General features: G+C 44.2%; 1 protein-coding gene across 1 annotated transcript in view; it reads left to right on the forward strand.

Annotated features, from left to right (window-relative positions):
* si:ch211-26b3.4 (connector enhancer of kinase suppressor of ras 2) overlaps positions 1-22,208 on the forward strand; it is a 748,930-nt gene that overhangs the window by 632,098 nt on the left and 94,624 nt on the right. Inside the window, exons 15-16 of the mRNA XM_041195459.1 lie at positions 2,477-2,525; positions 9,592-9,764. Of these exons, the coding sequence (XP_041051393.1) occupies positions 2,477-2,525; positions 9,592-9,764 (222 nt within the window). The remainder of the gene's footprint in view (positions 1-2,476; positions 2,526-9,591; positions 9,765-22,208) is intronic.

Genomic DNA, 22,208 nt, shown 5'->3' on the forward strand with positions numbered 1-22,208 from the left:
GAAGCTTACAGCACAGACGGAAGCAATTTATCCCATTGTGTCTGTGCTGCAAAGCTAATTTCACTGCCCATACCCCTGAATCTTCCCAGACATCAATTAGTTATTCCAGTGCATAGGCACAGCAGGTTGAAAATACATATATAATACTGGAATTATCTTGTTTCTTTCCTGTATTTTCAGCTACTAACAATAGGAATTATGGGGATGTAATTGGTTTAAGGCAATTGAGCAAAATGTGCTTTTAGCAAATTGGCTGTCCATTTTACACAGCATCCAGTGGTAAAGGACACAGTGTAAAACCGACCGCCAATTCAGCAGGAGCCCTTTTCGGGCAATGTCCTATTTCACCCCTTGCATGTTTATGGTTATGTGCAAAATAGCAGTTTGTTTTTTTTAAATTTCCTTTAAAAGAACACTGCCTTGGATTTTCACTGAGTCAGGTTGACTCGGGAACCTTTTAAAAATGGCGGGCACGTCCCGGTTGTGGGATTCTCAGCTCCATTCCTGTATGCTTGGCTCAGAGCTCCGGCATCTATTAGAATAACAGAGCACCTGTAATCCAGAGGAAACTGTTTGATTGACAGCTCAGGCTTTCTGACCTCTGCTTCAATTTCACAATGTTTATTGACATAACTTAAGTGGTTTCAAGTGTTTGTAGTTTATAGTGTTTGAAACCTCAAAGGGCCTGTATGATTAACACTTTTATTAGCTCGCCATGCAGACTTTTTTTCATTGGAGAAAGTGATCAATAGATTACACTTTTTCAAATGTTTTTCTTTACACATACCACATTACACTGTGGTGTTTATTGGTTCTAGAAAGTGTACAATGGGCATAGAAGTTCCAGAGCCTGGCATTGGGAGCATGAAGGGCCTGAGGAGGTGTGGGGGGCACAAGGTGACATGAATAGGGCATGGGGAGTGTTTGGAGAGTGAAAGGATTTGAGGAGTGAGGGCTTGAGGGTCTTTGTGTTTTTTTTCTGACTGGGACAACGTTCCATGGCACTGAGGCAGGCAGATTAAACAGCTTGCCTTGGCACCCGACAGCCCATGTCTGTCTCCAAGCTTCTTCCCAAGAAGGCTGACCCAACTCCAGCTCACATCCAGCCCCAAGCAATGAAGTTCCCGCCTTGGCGGGTTAAGCTGGGAATTTTCCTGATTTCCCCCTATCTGCCTCAAGGTTGAAAATCCATGCCACTGTCTTGATTGAAACAACAAATAGGCCATATGCCACTTCATTCAATATCATATGCAAGCATTACACTAATATTCTTGTGACATGCTCTGATGCAGTTTGTATTCCCTAACTTCAGTTGTCAAAACACAGAAATGTTTTCATACAGTTACTGGGGGCAAAATGTTTGCCTTTAGTGCAGCTGATGCAGAGCTTTAGAGCCAGGACCACATATCAAGTGTCCCATTTACAGGTCCTCCATTTTCTGCCCATTTTAATGGACTGAAAACCATGCACCCACAAATCAGGCACGCACCTGAATCCCCCCCCAAAGAGAATAGGTGATCTGATTGCGATGTTTAAAATGTTAAAAGGGATTTAATAGGGTAGATCCAGAGAAACCGTTTAATCTGGTGGGGGAAATCTGGAACAAGATTAAAGATAGAGCCAAGGCACTTGGGGGTAAAATCATGAAGCACTTTTTCTTGAAAGGTGGAAATCTGGAGCTTCCCCTCAACAAAAGGTTATGGATGCTGGGGTCAGGTCAATTTGAACTTTCAAGACAGATTTTTATGAGGTAAGAGTGTCAAGGAATATTGATTAAAGGCAGATAAACAGTGGAGATTGGGATGAGGTATGATTTAGTTGAATGAAGGAGCAGACTCAAAGGGCTGAATGGCCGACTCCTCTTGTTCCTATGCTCCAATTTACCCTAGTGGCTCTTTAAGTTCTGCTTGACAGAAACAACTAAGGGAGATAGATGTATCCCATTCAGACTCAACAGGTGGAAAATCTAGCCCAAGGGTAAACTGCCTCATATGTGTCTGCAAGTGGAACCTTGAAGTGATTTTCATAGTTTCTCAGTAAAAAGGTGGGCTTCTGTTACCTTTCCTGAGTGATGTCAAAGCACTGCATTAGTACTGATTGTTGATTTTTGATATGCAGATGATGTTTGTGCTTGTTGTTCTGTACTGAATTCCCTAGTAGTCTTTCTCATGTAGGACTGATGAAGGATTCCTAGAAGTCACTGTCAGCTTTGCACAGCTCCCTCCAGCGTGTAGTCAAATCTTGAACCCTTTTGGTTCTCAACAGTCGTCACTGTAGTACCAGCACTGAAAAGCACTAACATCAGCATCTGTGCCACTTGTATTGGCTTGTGATGAATGAATTGTGGAATATGAAATAAACCACATGGCTTCTTTTATAAACTTGACAATTAATACCTTTTTTCATTGTGCTTTATGTACAAAACATCAGTGCATTGGCTATAAATGTTTAGTTATCCTGTTTGTTTTTTTTACAGTCTTTTCATTATGCCTCTCTGAGGTCAAAAACCAAAAAGAGACCCAAAGGTAAGAAATATATAAGTATGTCCATTAATATCATTGTAGGCAGCATGACAAGTTGATCAGACTGTTTAAAAAAAACATGCAATGTCTTTAGCTTTATAATTGGAGGCATCAGGTACTAAAGCAAGCAGGTTATGGTGAAGCTTTATAAATCACTGGTTAGGCCTCAGCTGGAATATTGGGCCCAATTTAGGGCATTGTACTTCAGGAAGGATACCAATTCTTGATGAGGTTGCAGAGGAAATTTACTAGAATGGTACCAGAATTGTTACGTAGAGAGACTAGAAAAGTTGGGATTGTTCTCCTTAGAGCAGGGAAGGTTAAGGGATATTTAATAGAGGTGTTCAAAATGTGAGAGAAACAGTTTCCACTGGTAGGAGGGTCTGTAACCAGATTTAAAATAATTGACTAAAGAACCAGGGGAAGATGAGTAGAATGTGCTATATGCAGCAAGCTGTTGTGATGTAAAAGGAACAAGGAAGATTCAATGATAGATTTCAAAAGGGATTGGATTAATACTTGAAAGGTAAAAATATGCAGGCCAAGGGGAAACAATTAGGGGAGTGGGAATGAATAGATAGCTCTTTCATAGAGCTGACACAGGTGCAATATGCTGAATGGCTTCCTGTACTGTATGATTCTACAGGCAGAATTATCCCGTTGGCGTGCGGGGGGCAGGCTCTACATGCCCGCATGTAAAATGATGTGCGGTGACATCGGGCAAGCATTCCGACGTCACCGCGCGCCATCACGATATGTCGCTGGGCGGGTGCATGATGATGTCCGAATCGCGCCTGTCATTAATTAACGGGCCACTTAAGGTACTTGACTCACTAATCGACGTCAATTTTTCGGCGCCCATGCAATCTTCAGGTAGGTGTACGGGCACAATGGACAGGCGGGTAGACACACTTGTATTAACCTCATCAACAGGCAGGACAAGAAGGCTCACTGGGGTCGCAAGTGTGCACAGTCATGCATTTACTTTTGAAAGTTCTTGAAACTTGGCTGTGTGATCTGCAGTACTTCAAAACGCATACCAGCTGCTTTTTCTGGACTCTTAACCTTCAGGTCAGTGCTCTGCAGTGAGTAATCTCTTCTGGGCCTGCAGGTTTCAGGAAGTCTTCTCTTAGCCTGGGAATGGGAGCTGAACTATCCACTGGAGGCAGCTCCCCTGAGGAGGAAGAGAGGGCTAGAAGGGGGAGAAGGCCAGGATTGCAAATTCAGCCTCCGGGGAGCCATCTTTGGAAGGACGGGCGCAGGCACAAGGGGCGAAGGGTCAAGAGGTAGTCCAAAGCAGAAGGTGCTGCAGAAGAACCCACTATCCTGCTGCCAGGGTATACAGGCGGCGAAGCAGCTACCTCAATATGTGCAGTGCCGAAGGAGGCTCCATCTCTCAAGGGAGATAGTCAACTATCTATTGCTGTCAGATGATAGGGTCTGAGATCTCAGCTAACTGTGTGGGTGGACACCCCATGCCAATGGCTCTAAAAGTCACAGCTGCCCTCAACTTCTGTGCCTCTGGCTCCTTCCAGGGGTCGGTGGGTGATCTTTGCGGTGAATCCCAATCAGCTGTCCACACTTCTGTCAAGCAGGTTACAGCTGCTATGTTTAGGTGTGCATTGACCTTCATCCACTTCCATTGGCACCAGGCAAGTCAGACACAGTGAGCCAGATGCTTCGCAGCCATTGCTGGCTTGCCCCACATCCAGGATGCAATAGACTGCACACATGTGGCCATCAAGGTGCCAGCAGTGAGCCGAGTGCCTTCGTCAACAGGAAGGGCTTCCACTCCATGAACGTGCAGATAGTGTGTGATCACAGGATGCTGATTCTACAAGTCTGTGCAAGGTACCCAGGCAGCTCCCATGACGCCTACATCCTCAAACACTCCCAGGTGCCGAGGCTCTTCAATGCTCCAGCCCGGCTTTATGGTTGGCTGCTGGGTGACAAGGGCTATCCCCTCAGAAGGTGGCTCATGATGCCTCTCCGCCATCCAAGAACAGAAGCTGAGCAATGGTACAATAGGAGCCACACCTCCACAAGGGCTGTGGTGGAGAGAACCATCAGTCTTTTCAAGATGAGCTTCCAATACCTGGACTGCTCAGGAGGCGTACTCCAATACCGCCCATATCACGTCTCGGTGATAGTGATTGCATGCTGCACTCTCCACAATCTTGCACTGGAAAGGGAGGACGCAATGGATGCTGAAGATGTCGACGAAGTGGCTGTGGCTGCACACTATGAGTCCAGCAGTGAGTCTGAGGATGAGCATGCACAGGGAAATGCTGAGGGGGTAGACGCTAACCCCAGCATACTCTGGGGAGGCAAGGACACCCGGGAGGCTTTAATCCAACAAACCTTCAGCTAGCACACCAGAGTTGGACCTCCAGGACAAACCTGGGCAGTAGGCTTGATACTCGACACCTAAGTGCAAAATCTCCCAGGTTAGGAACAGTTCCTAAGGGCCTTGTTAATAAAGCTGAATGCCCAACAGAGCACTCATTACAGTTTTGGAAACCATACATATGCAGAAGAAAAGAGGCACCCACAGCCATGGTGACATATCTGAATTTAATAAGTCAAGCAAACCAACTTATTCCAAAAAAAATACAATATAGTGTTACAAATCAAAACAAATCATAAAGACCTCATCTCTGGCCAATACAAAAGCACCAGTGAAAAACCCGTGGTGTGCCAAAGATGCCTTATGTTTACATTTCTGGGTGCTCCGTCTTGGTGCTGCCCCATCGCTCGGAGTGGCATCGAGAGCCTGCTCACTCTGCTGACCTGTCAGTCTCGATGACCTTGGCAGTCGTCCTTTGGCCTGTGGAGCCAGTGCTGGCCCCACCTAGGAGGGAGCTGCCAGTTCCACAGCTGGCATCTCCTCAGTCATCACAGCCTCACCGGATGCTACGGTCACTGGGAGAGGAGCGGAGGAGCTACCACCCTCATCCAGAGCCCTGAGAGGTGCCTGCAGAGATGTCAGGCAGCTGCTGCACTGACATTAGTTCGCTTCGGACCTCCCTGCTCACCATGGATGGATGGGCGCCGAGCTGGGAAAGCTAATGCCCAGGCCATCTCCCACACTGACACTGACCAGCTGAGGTCAATGCCGATGTGAGGGCTTGCTGCTCAGAGTGCATCCTCAAGAAGCCTTGATGGGTCTCCTGGAGGAGGCTCTCAAGAGTCACCACTTTCTCCATGGAGGACGCATGGCGCTCAGACATGTGGCTCACTGCATCAGCAATCGTCTGCGTAGACTCCTCTACCATGGAGACCAAGCCAAGCATAGCCTCCCTCAGATGCTCCCGCACACCCGGCTGCATTTCCTGTCCCTGCTGCATCGCGGTCAACTCCAGAGCATGCCTGGTCCCCTGCAGTCCTTCGACTGCTGGCGCCATGGGCACTCTGTCTCTGCCAGCGACTGTGAAGTGCGCTCACCACAGTACCCCAGGACGCTAGCTGATGTTCGAATTCCCACCAAGGTGCTAGTATCTGTGCTGTTGCCTGCCTTGCAGAAATGGTGTGACACTAGTGAGACTTCAGGCCCCTCAAGTGTGAGAGGGGACCTCTGCTGCTCCTCCTCCCAGCCCTGCACCGATGATGCTGAAAGGAAGAACAAGGACGTTGGATCAGTTAACGTGGAGACAATGACAAAGTGCATCCCTATCCCCCAGATCATTATGTGCTCATCCTTCCATCACCTATGGTCAAACCATGTTGCAAAATTAAATCACTTAACATTGAGCAGTGCCATGACTGTTGGGAGAACATTACTGTCCTCACTGATGGGCATAAATACCTGGCCATAGCATCCCAGCCTCACCAACACCAGTGGACCTGAGTGCATGGCGCCTCTCCAGATCCAGAGCCTCCTGCTCAAAGCGGCTAAGAATGGCAATCTGCGCCTGGCCCCCCACCAGTCCTCACACACACTGCCACGTTATGAGCATTCTTCTGAAAATGAGAGAAGAGCATTGATTAGTGCAAATTACACATGGAATCTCTTCGCGCACAGCCCACCCCAACAAGAGTGGGATATATCAGGGCTCCAGTGCCTCCGCACCCCGCTACTGCTGAACACTTACACAAAGATGCTAGGCCTGCTCCTCACACCTCTCCCCCCCTTGGACATATGCTGCCTACATCACATTAGGCACCACACGGTATATCCTTCCATAGCAAGGAGGCACAAGCACGTGGAGCACAGAGCACAGCAGATGCTTCATTGCCATGCCACCTTGAAGCTCCCCTCCCAGCCTGTCATCACCCTGACTTGGACATGTCCTGGAGTTCAAACACAGCTCCTAGGTGCAGCTCCTCCATGTTGCCCCCAAACCAGTCATGTGGGACTCAGTGTAACACATGCTGCAGGGGCAAAACACATCTCTTCATCACCCTCTCGGGCTGACCTCTGCAAAGGCAATATCTGCTGGCCCACCAAGCAAAGGACAAATGCCGTCAATGATTCAGTGCAGTCTCTACACTCAGATTTGGGGCTGGGGGGTCAGCTGGGGTGTAAGTCGAGCTGCTGGATTAACTGACCAATGCCAACATGGTACTCACCCTACCAGAGCGCAACAAGCCGTTGAAACGCTCGCGACACGGGATCCAGTTGCACCGTACCACATTGTGGGAGCTCACCACCTCCGCCACCACCTCCCAGGCATGCTTCGTCATGTGGGGGGGTCTCCTCCTCCCACCCTGGGGAACCAGCACCTCCCGCCGTGCTGCCACTCCTCGAGGATGGCAGCAAGACAGTCATCCGAAAAACGAGGGGCACACTGGGCCCTACCCTCTGGCCTGGCCTGTCCCGCTGCCCTACCCTCCAGCCTGGCCTGCTCCGCTGGCCTACCCTCCGGACTGGCCTGCTCACCATAGCCCTCTGGTGAGCCCTTCCACTTGCCATTGTGAGCAGCCTTGCAAAGGCTGCCAGCACTTCATATAAACAGGCCACCAGGTTGCCATTGGACCCGGCGGACAGTGCACTCCCACCGCCGTCCGCCCATTCCCGCTATCCTCGGGAGTTGCGCATTACACTGGGCAGGCCTTAATTGGCCCGCCTGCATAAAATGGCGCGGACCCAATTGCAGGCACCAATTCGGTCCGTGCCCTCTTCACCCTCCTGCCAACCAGAAAATTCAGCACTGTATGTTTGAAAAATATTGCATTGTAGCCCAGTTTCAGAAGAAGTGCTGAGCCTTGGTATCATTGCATCCTTTAAGCTGTTATTGAACTAGCTGTCATTGACAGCAATACTTCAAAGCTTTTTTTTAATGTAACTTACATTTGGTAATCTTTCAGCCTTTTAGTGAATATATTCTCTTTTAGCACATTGCCTCCTAAACACACCTTGCAGATAAAACAATCTTGGATATTGCTAACAATTAAATCATTATCATTTTTGATCTGTCATGACTGTACACGAGTTGAATAACAAAAGTGTGATGAGATTGCAAACTAGCACATCTTTAAAACATTCAGACAAGCCCACTGCTTAAACCAGCTGCTCCCAACTGCATGAATGAACTCCCTTTCCTCTGCCCCAGCCACAGTCCATTCTGTACAACATTTCCCAGTAAGCCGCCAACAGCTAACCTATCCACAGTCTCACTGCACAATATATAGCACTCCAATCATTTGTCATTTAGGCAGATGACTAACAATTCAAATGGATTTGCATCCATACAAAAATAATTCAGTATAGTCTCCAGGGGAGTGGAAATTCTAAAGCATCAATTGATCGATCTGAGTCTTGAAAGGCTCCAATTGACACTGCATTCATAGCCTTTTGGGGCAGAGAGTTCAAAATTTCTACAGTCTTTGTGTGAAAAATTACTTCCTGATTTTGCTCATGAATGGCTTGACTCTGATTTTATGGTAATGTCCCCTAGTTCTTGCTTTCCACCGGATGAAGAAGTTTCTCGGTATCTACTCTATTAAATTCTTTTAACATTTTAAATACTTCAGTCAGACCACCCCTCAATTTCCTATACTCAAGAGAATACAAGCAAAGTTAATGCTATTTGTCCTCATAATTTAACGCGCTAAATCCATGGTGTAATTCTGGTGAATCCGTGCTACTCTCTCTCCAAGGCAAATATAACCTTTCCTGAGACACAGTTGCTACAGTAATCCTGATGGAGTCTGATCAGATTATACACAACTCAAGCATAACTTCCTCCCTTTGAGATAAAAGCTAATGTGCCATTAGCCATTTTAATGGCTTTTTGTACCTGTCCACTGGCTTTAATGATTTGTGACATTGTTACTATTGACATCCTTATGATAATTAATTACCTATGTAGAGGAATTCAACATTATCATATTCAATTCCTTTTTGTGCATTGATCAAAATTCATTATAACCTTCCAAATGTTGAAGCCTTTGTAAACATTTATGAAATTTCATTGGGATGTGTGAATGTGACAAATATGGGCATTAAATATCAAAATATACAACTCTGACAAACCTGCTCGACAGCAGTCGTGCTTGAAACCAAAATTGGTTCCAATTTACTGCAGGCGTTTTCATTTGTTTCAACCCTGAATGGTGTTCTTTAAGATTTGTAGATTTTGGTAGGTCACACAATCCCTTTTAGCAGTGATGAAGATAGCTGCTGATTGGAATGTGTTTACTATTTACTCCCACCTTTTCTGAAAGAATATAGGAAATCAATAATAGCTTTAATTTATTCCCACAGAGCAGACCAGCAACCCTAATAAACTAAAATAACACTAGCTTTGAAAGGTCCATTGCCGATATTAGTGAGGCTTAACGTCCTTGGATGTTCCTTTGTCTGCCATTTTATTGTATTTGCCAACGGTAACCTGGTTGGGTTGACAGCAGCTGTCATCTCAGAACCCTCCATGATGAGCAGGTGATATTTGTCAAGCCCACTGGAATTTAAAGATGTGACCAGAGAGAAGGTTGGGATGTACTTTATCAGGCCACCACTATGTTCCTCAACGATGTTGCTGCTGAATGGATGTACATTTTAAAGGGAGATCCTAATGTTGCGTACATTCTTTCTACATGCGGTTTAATTTTTTGTTTTCCCCGTCAGGTTCTCTAACCGGTGGCAGCAGGAGGCGGATTTCCTGTAAGGACTTAGGCCATGGAGACTGTGAGGGCTGGCTGTGGAAAAAGAAAGATGCCAAAGGATATTTCACTCAGAAATGGAAAAAATATTGGTTTATTCTGAAGGAAGCTTCACTCTACTGGTACACAAATCAAAATGTAAGGGACATACTCTTCCCTTTGCTCTTCCTTTATCCAAGAGAGAATTAAAGAAAAAAAGGGTCTCCATACAAAGAGGCTGAATAAAATAAAGTTACTCAGTGGCATTCAAAGCTGGCTACATTCTCCCAGCTTTCTGTTGCTGTTGAAAAGAATGATAGAAGAGCAGTAAAATAATGGAGCAAATACTTTGGACTCTTTGAATGTAGGTCTTGACAAATTACCATTCTTTCCTTATTTTCCCAAAGGTACATGAATTCTGTGTACAATAGCATGTGCCAATTTTGCCTTCTCCATTTTAATTGGTAAGCAGTAGAGAGATTGATCTGTTTGTTTGTACACATCTGATTAATGTTTCAGAGCCACGAGTGAAGCCAAGACTCCACAGTAGCTCCAAACACTGTCAAGGTGGTTTTGAGGAAATTTTTTCCCTATTCCACACCCCCCTCCAACCCCCCACCATGCTCCCCTTCCATACACAATCCAACCACTCCAACTTTCAGTTCAGCCTCAAAAACATTACCTTACCATTCTCCCTTTGGGACTGTGGGTTAAATTTTGAACACCAATTGCTTATTTACAAGGAACAAATCCACAAAACAAAATTATGATAAAATAAAGGGACAGTTCATCAACATAAATAGATTTATGATGACTAAGAATGGTTAGCAATGAGAAAGAACATGCACAGTAATCATCAGTGTGCCATCAAGTTTAAATAGAAAATGCTACAAATACTCCTTCTGTCAGGCAACATCTGTGGAAAGATTGGTCGATTGTCAGGTTGGGGGGGTGGGTGCGGAGTGGCCATTGGTTATAGAGGTGAATCATGTGTCAGTCCCAGTGTCAGGAGTGAGGAGAGAATCAGAGGCCTTGGTGGTGAGAGGTTATTGGAGGGGAAATCAGAGGCCTGGTGCAGGGTGGGCCAGCGACTGGGGAACGGAGGTATCACGGGCCTGGAGTGGGAGCTCACGGTAGTCAGAGGCCTGGTAGGTTGGCTCAGGAGGTGGAGGTGGCTGGGGAGGGCTCATAGGGATCAGGTTGTGAGGGTTGCCGATTGCAGCGTTTGCTCAGGCGGGCATGCTGAATCCAGAAAGTACTTGGAAAAGCCTGAATACAGCTGCGAGGTTCCTGAGGCTCACAGCCTTATTATGATATTTAAATTATCATAAAGAAGGCCTGCCTCCTTGGAATGGGTCGCCTGCCAACCATCTTACAGCCTAAGTTACAGCAGGAAACGGGTGGGTTTGAGGTGGGTTTTGGTCAAGAACTGGATACTTAAGACTTTAAACACTCAGCTGACCCAAACCCACTCTTGTTTTAGATTAAAATTGCCCACAGCTTTCCAAGTTGATGACCTCTCGTCAGAATTATTGTGACGAAAGGTCATCGACCTGAAACACTGGGATGAATTTTATGGGGGGGATAAATTAACTGCCCCCCCCATTGGTCATAAAGATGGTTGGCATGTAGTTGACTTTAAATCCGGCTGATCTGCAGTGATAATATGCTGGGGTTGGCCTTAATTAATTGATAGTGAGACTTCTGGCCCCAGGGACAGGAAGACCCGCCCTTGAGAGCTGCAACCAATCTGATTGGCCGGCAGCTCTGTAGTCCCAACAGTGGCAGAAGACAGTAGTGGCCATTCAATGGACTACACATAGGTCCCAGAAAGAAAGGACACGGATACTGAACTTGAAGGTAAGTCTGGGGATTTTGGTCAGGCAGGGATTGGAGACCCCAGTGAGATGGCGGACTGGGTGGAGGGTCCTGTTTTAGAAGCCGGACGGGAAAGGCACAAGGTAGGGGGGGGGACAACCATCTTAGGGGTGGGGGGTACTGCCTCTAATAGGCACAGGGGACCCTATTCCCCCAAAGAAAGTAGCCCACCACTTCCTTCCCAAAAGCAGATGTGCTGTTAAAGCTGCTGGGCTGCTCGCCATTTCCTTGCCTTCCCCAGCCAGTCAAAAAATTGTGGCTGAGGCAGAATGAGGCCTTTAAGTGGCAGTTAACTGTCCACTTACAGGCCTCAATAGGCCTAAAGAATTTTGGGCTGCCTTGATGCCTTACCTGCCCTGTAACATGAGAGACAGGACGGGGGTAGTGGGAAGGTGGCAGGCTGGCCACCCCCTTTATTTTACATGCTCCCTATCTTCAAATACACTCAAGGGTGAGAGCATAAAATTCACCCCATTAACTCTGTTTCTCTCTCTCCAGATGCTACCAGAGCTGCTGAGAAATTCCAGCATTTTCTGTCTTTATTCCAGATTTTTGTCATATTTTGTTTTTATATTAGTGTGCCATTTATGTCTTGTTGTTAATGCTCATTATCATTGAGTTAAACAGTTTTACTATTGATTTTGTGATGGTATGAAGACAAAAGCAAATGCAATCCCTTTTATTTTTAAATCAACATTTTAGTTCACCTTCTGTAACAATTGCTGGAATTGCCGTATCACCTCTAACCCTCCCAAGCTCCTTCACTGAGGACAGGATGATACTGAGCATCAGTAGAAGAGCTAATACAGGAAGCTGTTAAAAAGTTGGATCGTGCTGCAGTGAGCAAGGAATTCAGTGAGTTTGAAAGAGCTGAGACCATTAAAGGCTTTGCCAGTGGAATGGAACAGAAAGCCAGAGAGTTAAAGCGGTTGGGAAGCAATATAGGGCTGTAGAAGATCGTAGAGATAGGGTAAGTTCTTGCGAGAATTTGTAAATTTTTTATTCTTTCATGAGGTGTGGGTGTTGCTGGCAAGGGCAGCATTTGTTGCCCATCCCTAATTGTCCTTGAACGGAGTGGTTTGTTAGGCCATTCCAAAGGGCAGTTAAGAGTCAACCACATTGCTGTGGGTCTGGAGTCACATGTAGGCCAGACCAGATAAGGATAGCAGATATAAAAACAAAAAAACTGTGGATGCTGGAAATCCAAAACAAAAACAGAATTACCTGGAAAAACTCAGCAGGTCTGGCAGCATCGGCGGAGAAGAAAAGAGTTGACGTTTCGAGTCCTCATGACCCTTCGACAGAACTCGAGTTCAAGTCCAAGAAAGAGTTGAAATATAAGCTGGTTTAAGGTGTGTGGGGGGGGCGGAGAGAGAGAGAGAGAAGTGGAGGGGGGGGGGTGTGGTTCTAGGGACAAACAAGCAGTGATAGAAGCAAAACAAAAACAGAATTACCTGGAAAAACTCAGCAGGTCTGGCAGCATCGGCGGAGAAGAAAAGAGTTGACGTTTCGAGTCCTCATGACCAGATCATCAAAAGATGTCAACAACAATAGAACAAAAGAACACATAGGTGTTAAAGTTGGTGATATTATCTAAACGAATATGCTAATTAAGAATGGATGGTAGGGCACTCAAGGTATAGCTCTAGTGGGGGTGGGGAGAGCATAAAAGATTTTAAGATATTTAAAAATAATGGAAATAGGTGGGAAAAGAAAAATCTATATAATTTATTGGAAAAAAAAGGAAGGGGGAAACAGAAAGGGGGTGGGGATGGGGGAGGGAGCTCACGACCTAAAGTTGTTGAATTCAATATTCAGTCCGGAAGGCTGTAAAGTGCCTAGTCGGAAGATGAGATGTTGTTCCTCTAGTTTGCGTTGGGCTTCACTGGAACAATGCAGCAAGCCAAGGACAGACATGTGGGCAAGAGAGCAGGGTGGAGTGTTAAAATGGCAAGCGACAGGGAGGTTTGGGTCATTCTTGCGGACAGACCGCAGGTGTTCTGCAAAGCGGTCGCCCAGTTTACGTTTGGTCTCTCCAATGTAGAGGAGACCACATTGGGAGCAACGAATGCAGTAGACTAAGTTGGGGGAAATGCAAGTGAAATGTTGCTTCACTTGAAAGGAGTGTTTGGGCCCTTGGACGGTGAGGAGAGAGGAAGTGAAGGGGCAGGTGTTGCATCTTTTGCGTGGGCATGGGGTGGTGCCATAGGAGGGGGTTGAGGAGTAGGGGGTGATGGAGGAGTGGACCAGGGTGTCCCGGAGGGAGTGATCCCTACGGAATGCTGATGGGGGGGGTGAAGGGAAGATGTGTTTGGTGGTGGCATCATGCTGGAGTTGGCGGAAATGGCGGAGGATGATCCTTTGAATGCGGAGGCTGGTGGGGTGATAAGTGAGGACAAGGGGGACCCTATCATGTTTCTGGGAGGGAGGAGAAGGCGTGAGGGCGGATGCGCGGGAGATGGGCCGGTCACGGTTGAGGGCCCTGTCAACGACCGTGGGTGGAAAACCTCGGTTAAGCAGATTTCCTGCCCTGAAGGACATTAATGAACCAGACGGCTTTTAACAACGATCAATGATAGTTTCATGGTCATCATTACTGAGGCTAGCTTTATATTTCAAATTTTATTAATTGAATATAAATTTCACCAGCTGCCATGGTGGTATTTGAACCTATATAAAGAACCCATATATAAGAACAAAGATTTTGAATTAAATTTATAGCCCCTCACCAGGCATTTACTTATATTGGCTAAGAAGTGATATAATAACATCAATTTGAAAAATGCCACTTAAAGCTCATGAAGTGTTCTAGTGTTCGTTCAGCAGAAACAGCTGTGTTTACTCACGGGTTCACACCTCAGTACAATGTAATGCATGCAAGATCAAACATGAATAAATAACACCTTTTGTGTGAAGTCTTTCTAATCACCACTTTCACTTATTGCTCTTTTTCCTCTATCGTAGACAGACCTATGGATCTCCTATGGTTTATAGGTCCTTCAGGTGAAAATGTTTAGGTTGAGATTTATATTGAACTTTGCATAGTTCTCTGGTATAATGTGGATAACAAAACAGCAATGTGGAAGTAATCTGCACCTTCTTAATCTGTGTGAAGGAGTTGGTGGGATGCAGAATTTGAAGATACATTCGCTGAGTTCATTCATGTGAGGTTATTGAACTTCTTCCAACATTGCATCCAGCTCCTCAGGGCTAACTTCCTGGCACTGACCACCAAGACTACTTGGTGCCACTGCCTTCACACTGATTTTCTAGGAGGACTTCATGGCCCCTTGTAATAAATGACATCTCTCCTGCTCCAAAGCCTCCACTATTGTGTTAGAAAATCTTCAAGTCTACTGTCTGCCATGCTATTTTTGTGTTTTTCTCCAGGCCAGAATCACTTTTAGAATGACTTCCAGCATCTTCTCTAACCAAAATGCACCTCTCCACTGAAGCACTTAGCACTGACTGCATGCTATGATCATTTAAATTAGCAGGCAGCATAAGGTTTACCTATTGCCTGCATTGGAGGCAAAGGGCATTGGTTAGTCACATAACTCAATCCCCATACCCATTTTCTGGGGTTATAAAATTTTGCAATGATTAAAATTTGAAATTTAAGGGGCATTTTTTGGGTGGGAAGCTATACTCACAGGAAGCCATACTCACAGAATCATACAGCATGGTGCTCCTGACTCCACACCGCACTCCTTGGACAAAATCTTTAGCTTAGTGGGCGGGCATAAAATGACGCACATTGACGTCAGGCAAGCGTCCTGACATCAATGCTCAGCCACGAGATATTTCACTCAGCGGCACGCATCAGTGTTAGCAACGCGCCCGCCAACAATTAAAAGGCCATGGCCATTAATTTATCAATTAAATAGAATTTTTCCCTGCCAGTCCAACCTTACGGTTGACGGGCAGGCAAAAAGGCCAAGCGGCCTTTACACTTTTTAGGAAACCTCATCCATGGGCAGGATGAGGATTTCTACAGCAAATAAATTTTTTTTTTAAACTTAATTAGTAACATGTCCCTGCTCATGTGACATGTTTTATTACATTTTTAATATCTTTATTCATTTTTATATATCTTTTCATCTCCCTGAGGCAGCTCTATGCCTCATGGAGATTATGAAGTGCATGCTTGCCCCACTCGCCCTCCTCCCCCCACCTGCATAGGCAGCACTGAGCGCTGCCGCTTGCATTTCATGCTGGGCAGGCCTTAATTGGCCCCCCAGCGTGAAATCGCCTTCCGGCCCCAATCGCAGGTGGTGGTCGGCTTCCTGACTGCCCCTGCTCTCCCCCGCTGAGCCTGCCTGCCAAGGGCAAAATTCTGCCCCTTGTGAATAAGAAATGGGATTAGGAGTAGACCGTGCTGCCCCAACCATGCTCAGCCATTTAATATGATCACAGCTAATTTTCTGCTTCAACTCCACTTTCCTACCCACTCTTCAAATCCCTTGATTCCCTGAGAAACCAACAAACCATCTATCTCCTGCAACTCCCTGTTGCAAGACTGGAATCACTGAATCCCGGTTTCTTGATCTTACATAGGAACGTATTTTTTGAGCTCTCATTGAGATACTATATTGTCAGATGACTAAGTAACTAAATGCTTGACTTAAAAAACAAATATTTCTAATTAGTAAATCAAAACCACTTCTTCCTTCACCTACTTTCATTCAGATATTACATCTATGGCAATCTACCAACTTCCAGTGATGGCTGGGATAATTTCTGTCTTTTTCCAAATCTGTCACTTTTTTTTCTTTATTCTTTCATGGGATGTGAGTGTCACTGGCAAGACCAGCATCTGTGGTCTATCCCTAATTGCCCTTGAACTGAGCGGCTTGCTAGGCCACTTCAGAGGGCAAGTAAGAGTCAACCATATTGCTGTGGGTCTGGAGTCACATTGGGTCAAACCAGGTAAAGAGGGCAGATTTTTTTTAACAACCAACGATAGTTTCATGGTCACCTTTACTGAGACTAGCTTTCAATTTTAGTTTTTTTAATTAATTTAATTTAAACTGCACCAGCTGCCATGGTGGGATTAGAAACCTTGCCCCTCAGAGCATTAGCCTAGTTCAGTGACATTACCACTATGCCTCCACCATATCCCCCTAAGGAATGAAAAAATAATACTCACTGACACTATACCTGAGCTTCTATGCACTCACAAGCTAGAACCTTCTGCACTTACAACATTTTTAAGCGTCAGGACCATTTCTGGACCCGACCCCACTCATTGCAGCAGTACACCTGCCGGCAAAATCTTATGGGAAGCAGCCAATTAGCAGGCCACCTCCACGTTTGCCATTCAATTAGGGATGGTGGTCAGATCCTGGAGGCATACCTTGGTATAGAGACATGAGGGGCCGTAGTTGTTTGGGGGCCTTACCTTGGCATGGGGGATGGCATGAGGGGCCATAGGGGCTGTTTGGAGGGCATATCTTGGCATGAGAAGAATGAGGGGCCATAGGGAGTGAGTGGGGTGGCAGACATTGGCATGGGAAGCATGAGGGACCACGGGGTGGATGGGGCTCCATCCATGTCTTGGCAGGGAGGGGGCATGAGGAACTTTTGAACTTACTTTTTAAAATATCCCCTCATGCAGACTATGGTTTACAACACCTCTGAGGTGCCATGAACCACAACTCATAGAAAACCTGACCCAACTCCATGAAGATGGCGGAGGACTAAGGCATCCCCGCAAATGGAGCCAGCCAGGTCAGGAGTGCAGGGTGCAGGCTTTTGACCCAAATCAGCCCTCACCCTTTGAAGGCTCCAAACAATCCTTATGGCCCCTCATGTCCCACATAGCAAGGTCAGACTCCATAAACAACACTGATGGCTTCTATTGCCCCTGATGCGAAGGTATGCCCCTCCAACCAACCTCTCTGGCCCTTCATGCCCCCCACATCAGGCTATGGCACTTCCATGCCTATTCACCCACTGCACTTTGTATAGAACCAATGAATGTAGAATATTTAAAAAAACTTTTTTAAAAAATCAGTCAGTCATCAATAACTTGCCACTTTCTAAAAGGAAAATTCCTTTTTACTACAGCCCAAAAAAGTGTCAATCTTCCAGATCCTTTAAAGTTTCAGTTGCTGAAATAGCAGGCACTTGAAACCTCTTTATCTTGTATAAATAAACATTGTGAAATTTACAGCAGAGATCAAAGAGCCAGAGCTCTCAGCCAATAATCCATAATGAGGCTTGGTTGAGGGAGGCCAGAAATCCATTGGTCTTTTGAAACACCTGAGCCCCAGAGAAAACATTTCTTAATTGACAGCTCTGGTACTCTGATCTCTGCTGTCAATTTCACAATGTTTATTGGAAACCCCGAGAAGGGAGTCAGGAATCCTAAAATCAGGTCCCAGATGCCATTTTTAAAGGGCTCCTGAGTCATTCTGACACAGTGAAAATTGAGGCCAAGGACTTTCATACAGCTCCATCCTTGCCGTATGATACAACCATAATGCTCTGTTTGACTCCTATAGAACTTCTACTTAATATAGATGGTTTTTGCATTCACTGGAATTGAATGGAAACAGGGCTATTTCTTATATTCTTTGCCTTTATTTTAATCAAAATAATATCTACTATGTTGTTGCAACATGATAATTATGTGTTGGTTTTCTTGCGCTAGTGTCTGATTTTGCTTTAGATTCAGACTTTTTAAAAACTTTGAGATTAAATTACAATTGATGCCTTTGGAAGTGGGACATATTTTCATAACTCTGAAATGACAGCCTTATGAAATGTGAACTGCCAGACTACTTATTATTTGAGGGTGCCCTCATGCTAATGGTTTAGGATTGGTGCAAAGCACTTTCAGCTTGCCACTGACATTAAATTTGTGCCTTGTTAACTGAGTTTGGTGGTCCAAACTAATTGAAAAGCCAAGTGAATTAAGACTGCCTCCTCCAAGGGCAATCACTCCAGCGATATGCTGTACCCTGATGCAAGTTGTATTTACACCTTTATTGCAGCACCCAGTGTCATGTGAAATAATATAGTACATACTGCACACAGTTGTAGAATAAAAGGAGCCTTACATTTTTTGTCTTGAAAGATTGAATTTTAAAAAATCATTGAATCCCATGCAGGTAAATGGAATGAAATTAAACAGTGAAATCAAAGCACAATGTCTGAAAGTGTGCAGAAATAATTCAGGTACAACTCTTCCCAAAGCACCAGGCAAACTAGAGCCCATTTTTGGAAGCTTACAGGACCCAAACACAAAACACACACACACACACACACACACACACACTACTGTATATACTTGTGTAAAGGTTAGTTTTATATAAGAGTTAATCTGTGATTTCTGGCCAACGAGAGGTCATTTTTCATATAAACTCGTGTAAAAGTCAATTGTAGTTTTACAGGGATCAAAGCCCAAAAATTTCAGAACCAAAGTATAATCTCTACAATCACATCAAATACCTCAACCGTTATTCATTAAAAAAAGTGACACTTGCGGTATTTCCTACTTGTCAATCAAGGCAGGTAAAATGTCGATCAATTTTTATATTTTGGGGGGAAAACCAACAAATCAGTGAAGAGATATCAACAGTGCAGATGGAAACAGATTGCAGGAACCAACTTCCAGAGTAAACATTAGATAAATGAACCCCTGGGCCTTGTGTCCTCAGCCATCACCCTCAACCTTCCTGAGAGGGGAGGGGAGGCTTGGGCCTTGCCAACTGGGTCCTTCTAAGTACAGATACAGCGCAATCCCCCTGAACCAAGGCCTAAGTCATGGGCTGGGGGCCTTCACTGTGACATTTCCTAATACCATGACCCTTCTCTTCCCTTGGCCCCTTAGCATCATTGAATTTACAGGCACAGTTGACACTGCTGCTTTCTCTCCCGAGGAGAGGAATTGCAGGGTAAGGTCCGTTATAAAAACAGGGAGGGAGAGAGAGAGAGAGACAATAAACAGCTGGTGTGGGCCCAGCTTCCCCCATTACCTTGTGGGTTATTTTGAGAGCCATTTTAGGTGTGCTGGGAGGGAATGTTTTAGTTGAAAGTTAGCCTCTTAAAAACAGTACCTGTGTAAAAGACATCCACTTAAATTTTTTGCTTAAAAATTTATCAAAAATTGGCTTATTTTTCCCCGGGGGTATTTATGGTATTTAACTGACTAAGTGTAATATTTCAATCTTATTTCAAATTGAAGAATAGACAAAAGCCCTTTGAACCAGAAGTAGTAAATCTTGGGTTAAAATGTTGAGTACCTGTCAGTTGCTTGGTCACTTAGCTGTGCAAAATATAAGAAAAACATGATTGATCTCATTAACCTAGAAATTGCTAAAGGCCATTAGGGAACAAACAATTAATGCATTTGCATTACATTATGCTATTCTAATATATATTTTAAATGGCATTTATAACAATGCCATATGAATGTGCCAAGTGCTCTTCAATAAATATTGCAGCAAGTTAAATTTTAGCTTCAAATAGATCTTATATTTATTTTACCTGTAGTAGCAAGGGAGGGAGCATTGCTGGATCTATTGTTGTGAAGTGCACTGGAACAGATAAGAGAAGTAAACTTAGAAGTAAGCATGGCATCCAGTGATCACAATGTAAGAAGGCATAAGATAAAGGTAGGGAAAGTAAATGGGAAAATTTACCAGCAACACAAAAATAGAACAGCAATGAAAAACATTTAAAATGATACTCAATACAGCCCAGGAGAAATATATCCCACTAAAATCGAGAAAGTAATAACACACCATGGATGAACAAAGTAATGAAGGCAAAGTTGAAATGAGAGAGAGAAACATACACAGTATATAAAATATAAGAGCATCGACATTATGCTAGAATTGTATAAAACACAAGTCAGACCACAAGTAGAGTATTGTGTGGGGTTCTGGTCACTACATTGCAGGAAGGTACATCCACACGAGGGAGGATATAGAGGAGGAGATTCATGAGCATAATGCCAGGAATGGCGAATCTTAGCTGTGAGTAAAGACTGGACAGGCTGGGGTTGTTTTCTTTGGAACAGTGGAGGTTCAGGAGAGATTTAATTGAAGTGTACAAAATTATGAGGGGTCAAGAGTAAAAAGGTCAATGATCAGGGGAAGTTAATTTGATGTAATTGACAGAAGGATTTTAGGGGAGTTGAAGTTTTTTTCACCCAGAGGATGGTAGGGGTCTGGAACTTTCTGTCTGAAAGGATGATAAATACAGGAACCCTCGTCACATTTCAAAAGTATCTGGATGTGCACTTGAAGTACCAATAAGGCTACAGACCAAATGCTGGAAAATGAGATGAGGTTGGACAGCTCTTTTTCAGCCAGCACAGACACAATAGGCTGAATGGCCTCCTGTGTCTGAAATTTTCTGTATTTCTAAGTACACAGAGAAAAAAGAAGAGGATGACAAAATGGAATACAAAATGATTAGGAAAGAAGTCATAAATTAACTAGGAAGACAAAGAGAAACTACAAAGTTAAATTATTAAGGAATATAAAAAAATAGTTAAACACTTTACAGACATATAAATAACAAAAAAAATCAAGTTAGGGATGGGATGACTAAGTGATACACTTGATAAGCAGACAGATAATGGCAATAAAATGGCGCAAATATTAAATATTGCTTTGCTTCGATCTTGACCAAGGAGACTAATACGGTGGACATGACACTAGACGAAGTGATCAGAAATAATATTAAGGCTTTTAAAATAGAAAGATGGGGGGGAGGATAATTGATAAGCTCATCAAACTTTGGAAGAATATATGTATTTAAAGTTATTAGAAAAGGGAATAGTACAAAGTACTGGTGAACAGCAGATGTGATTTCTTTATTTAAAAAGGCAGATGGAACAAGTCCAGAGAACTATAGACTAATTAGCTTGGTTTAAAAGATAATGGAATCCTCATGCAAAGATATAATAAAAAACATAAGAGCATGAGAAATAAGAGGAGTAGACCATTTGGCCTATTATATTATCATGGCTCAACCAATGTTCCCCCAAGTTCCCCATATCCCTTGATTTTTTTTTATTCATTCATGGGATGTGGCTGTCACTGGCTAGGCCAGTATGTATTGCCCAACGCTAATTACCCTTGTTCAGAAGGCATTTAAGAGTCAACCACATTGCTGTGGATCTGGAGTCAGCAGATTTCCTTCCCTAAAGGACATTAGTGAATCAGATGGGTTTTTATGACAATCAACAATGGTTTAATGGTTATTAGACTTTTAATTCCAGATTTTTTTTTGAATTCATCTGCTGTGGTGGGATTTGAACCCAGGTCTGCAGAGCATTACCCTGGGTCTCCGGGTAACCGGTCCAGTGACAATAGCACTATGCCACTGCCTCTCAGAGACCAAAATTCTGCTATTGCATGTTAATGGTTCTATTATTTTTACTACCTGGCAAGGTAAACCTATTCCCTTGAATTTATTGTTAACCTAGAACCTCAACAGAAAGAAATTTCAAATCATTAAAGGAACATAGTCTGCTTGATCAGCTATAGACTGGGTCCTGAAATGAAAAGTCCTCTCTTCCAGGAGTTTCCAACCTAGCAATGTTATCTTAGGATATAATATACATAGAGGTCTATTATAGCAGAATAAACTATTGTGCAGTTTTCCAATCTCAGCTCTTAGAACTCTAGGATATAATTTGTATATATGGGCTTGTGAGGATATAAATATGAGACTACAACCCTTTTATACTTATTCAAAAATGTTTAT

Source organism: Carcharodon carcharias, chromosome 9 (assembly GCF_017639515.1).
Source record: "Carcharodon carcharias isolate sCarCar2 chromosome 9, sCarCar2.pri, whole genome shotgun sequence".
NCBI lineage: Eukaryota > Metazoa > Chordata > Chondrichthyes > Lamniformes > Lamnidae > Carcharodon > Carcharodon carcharias.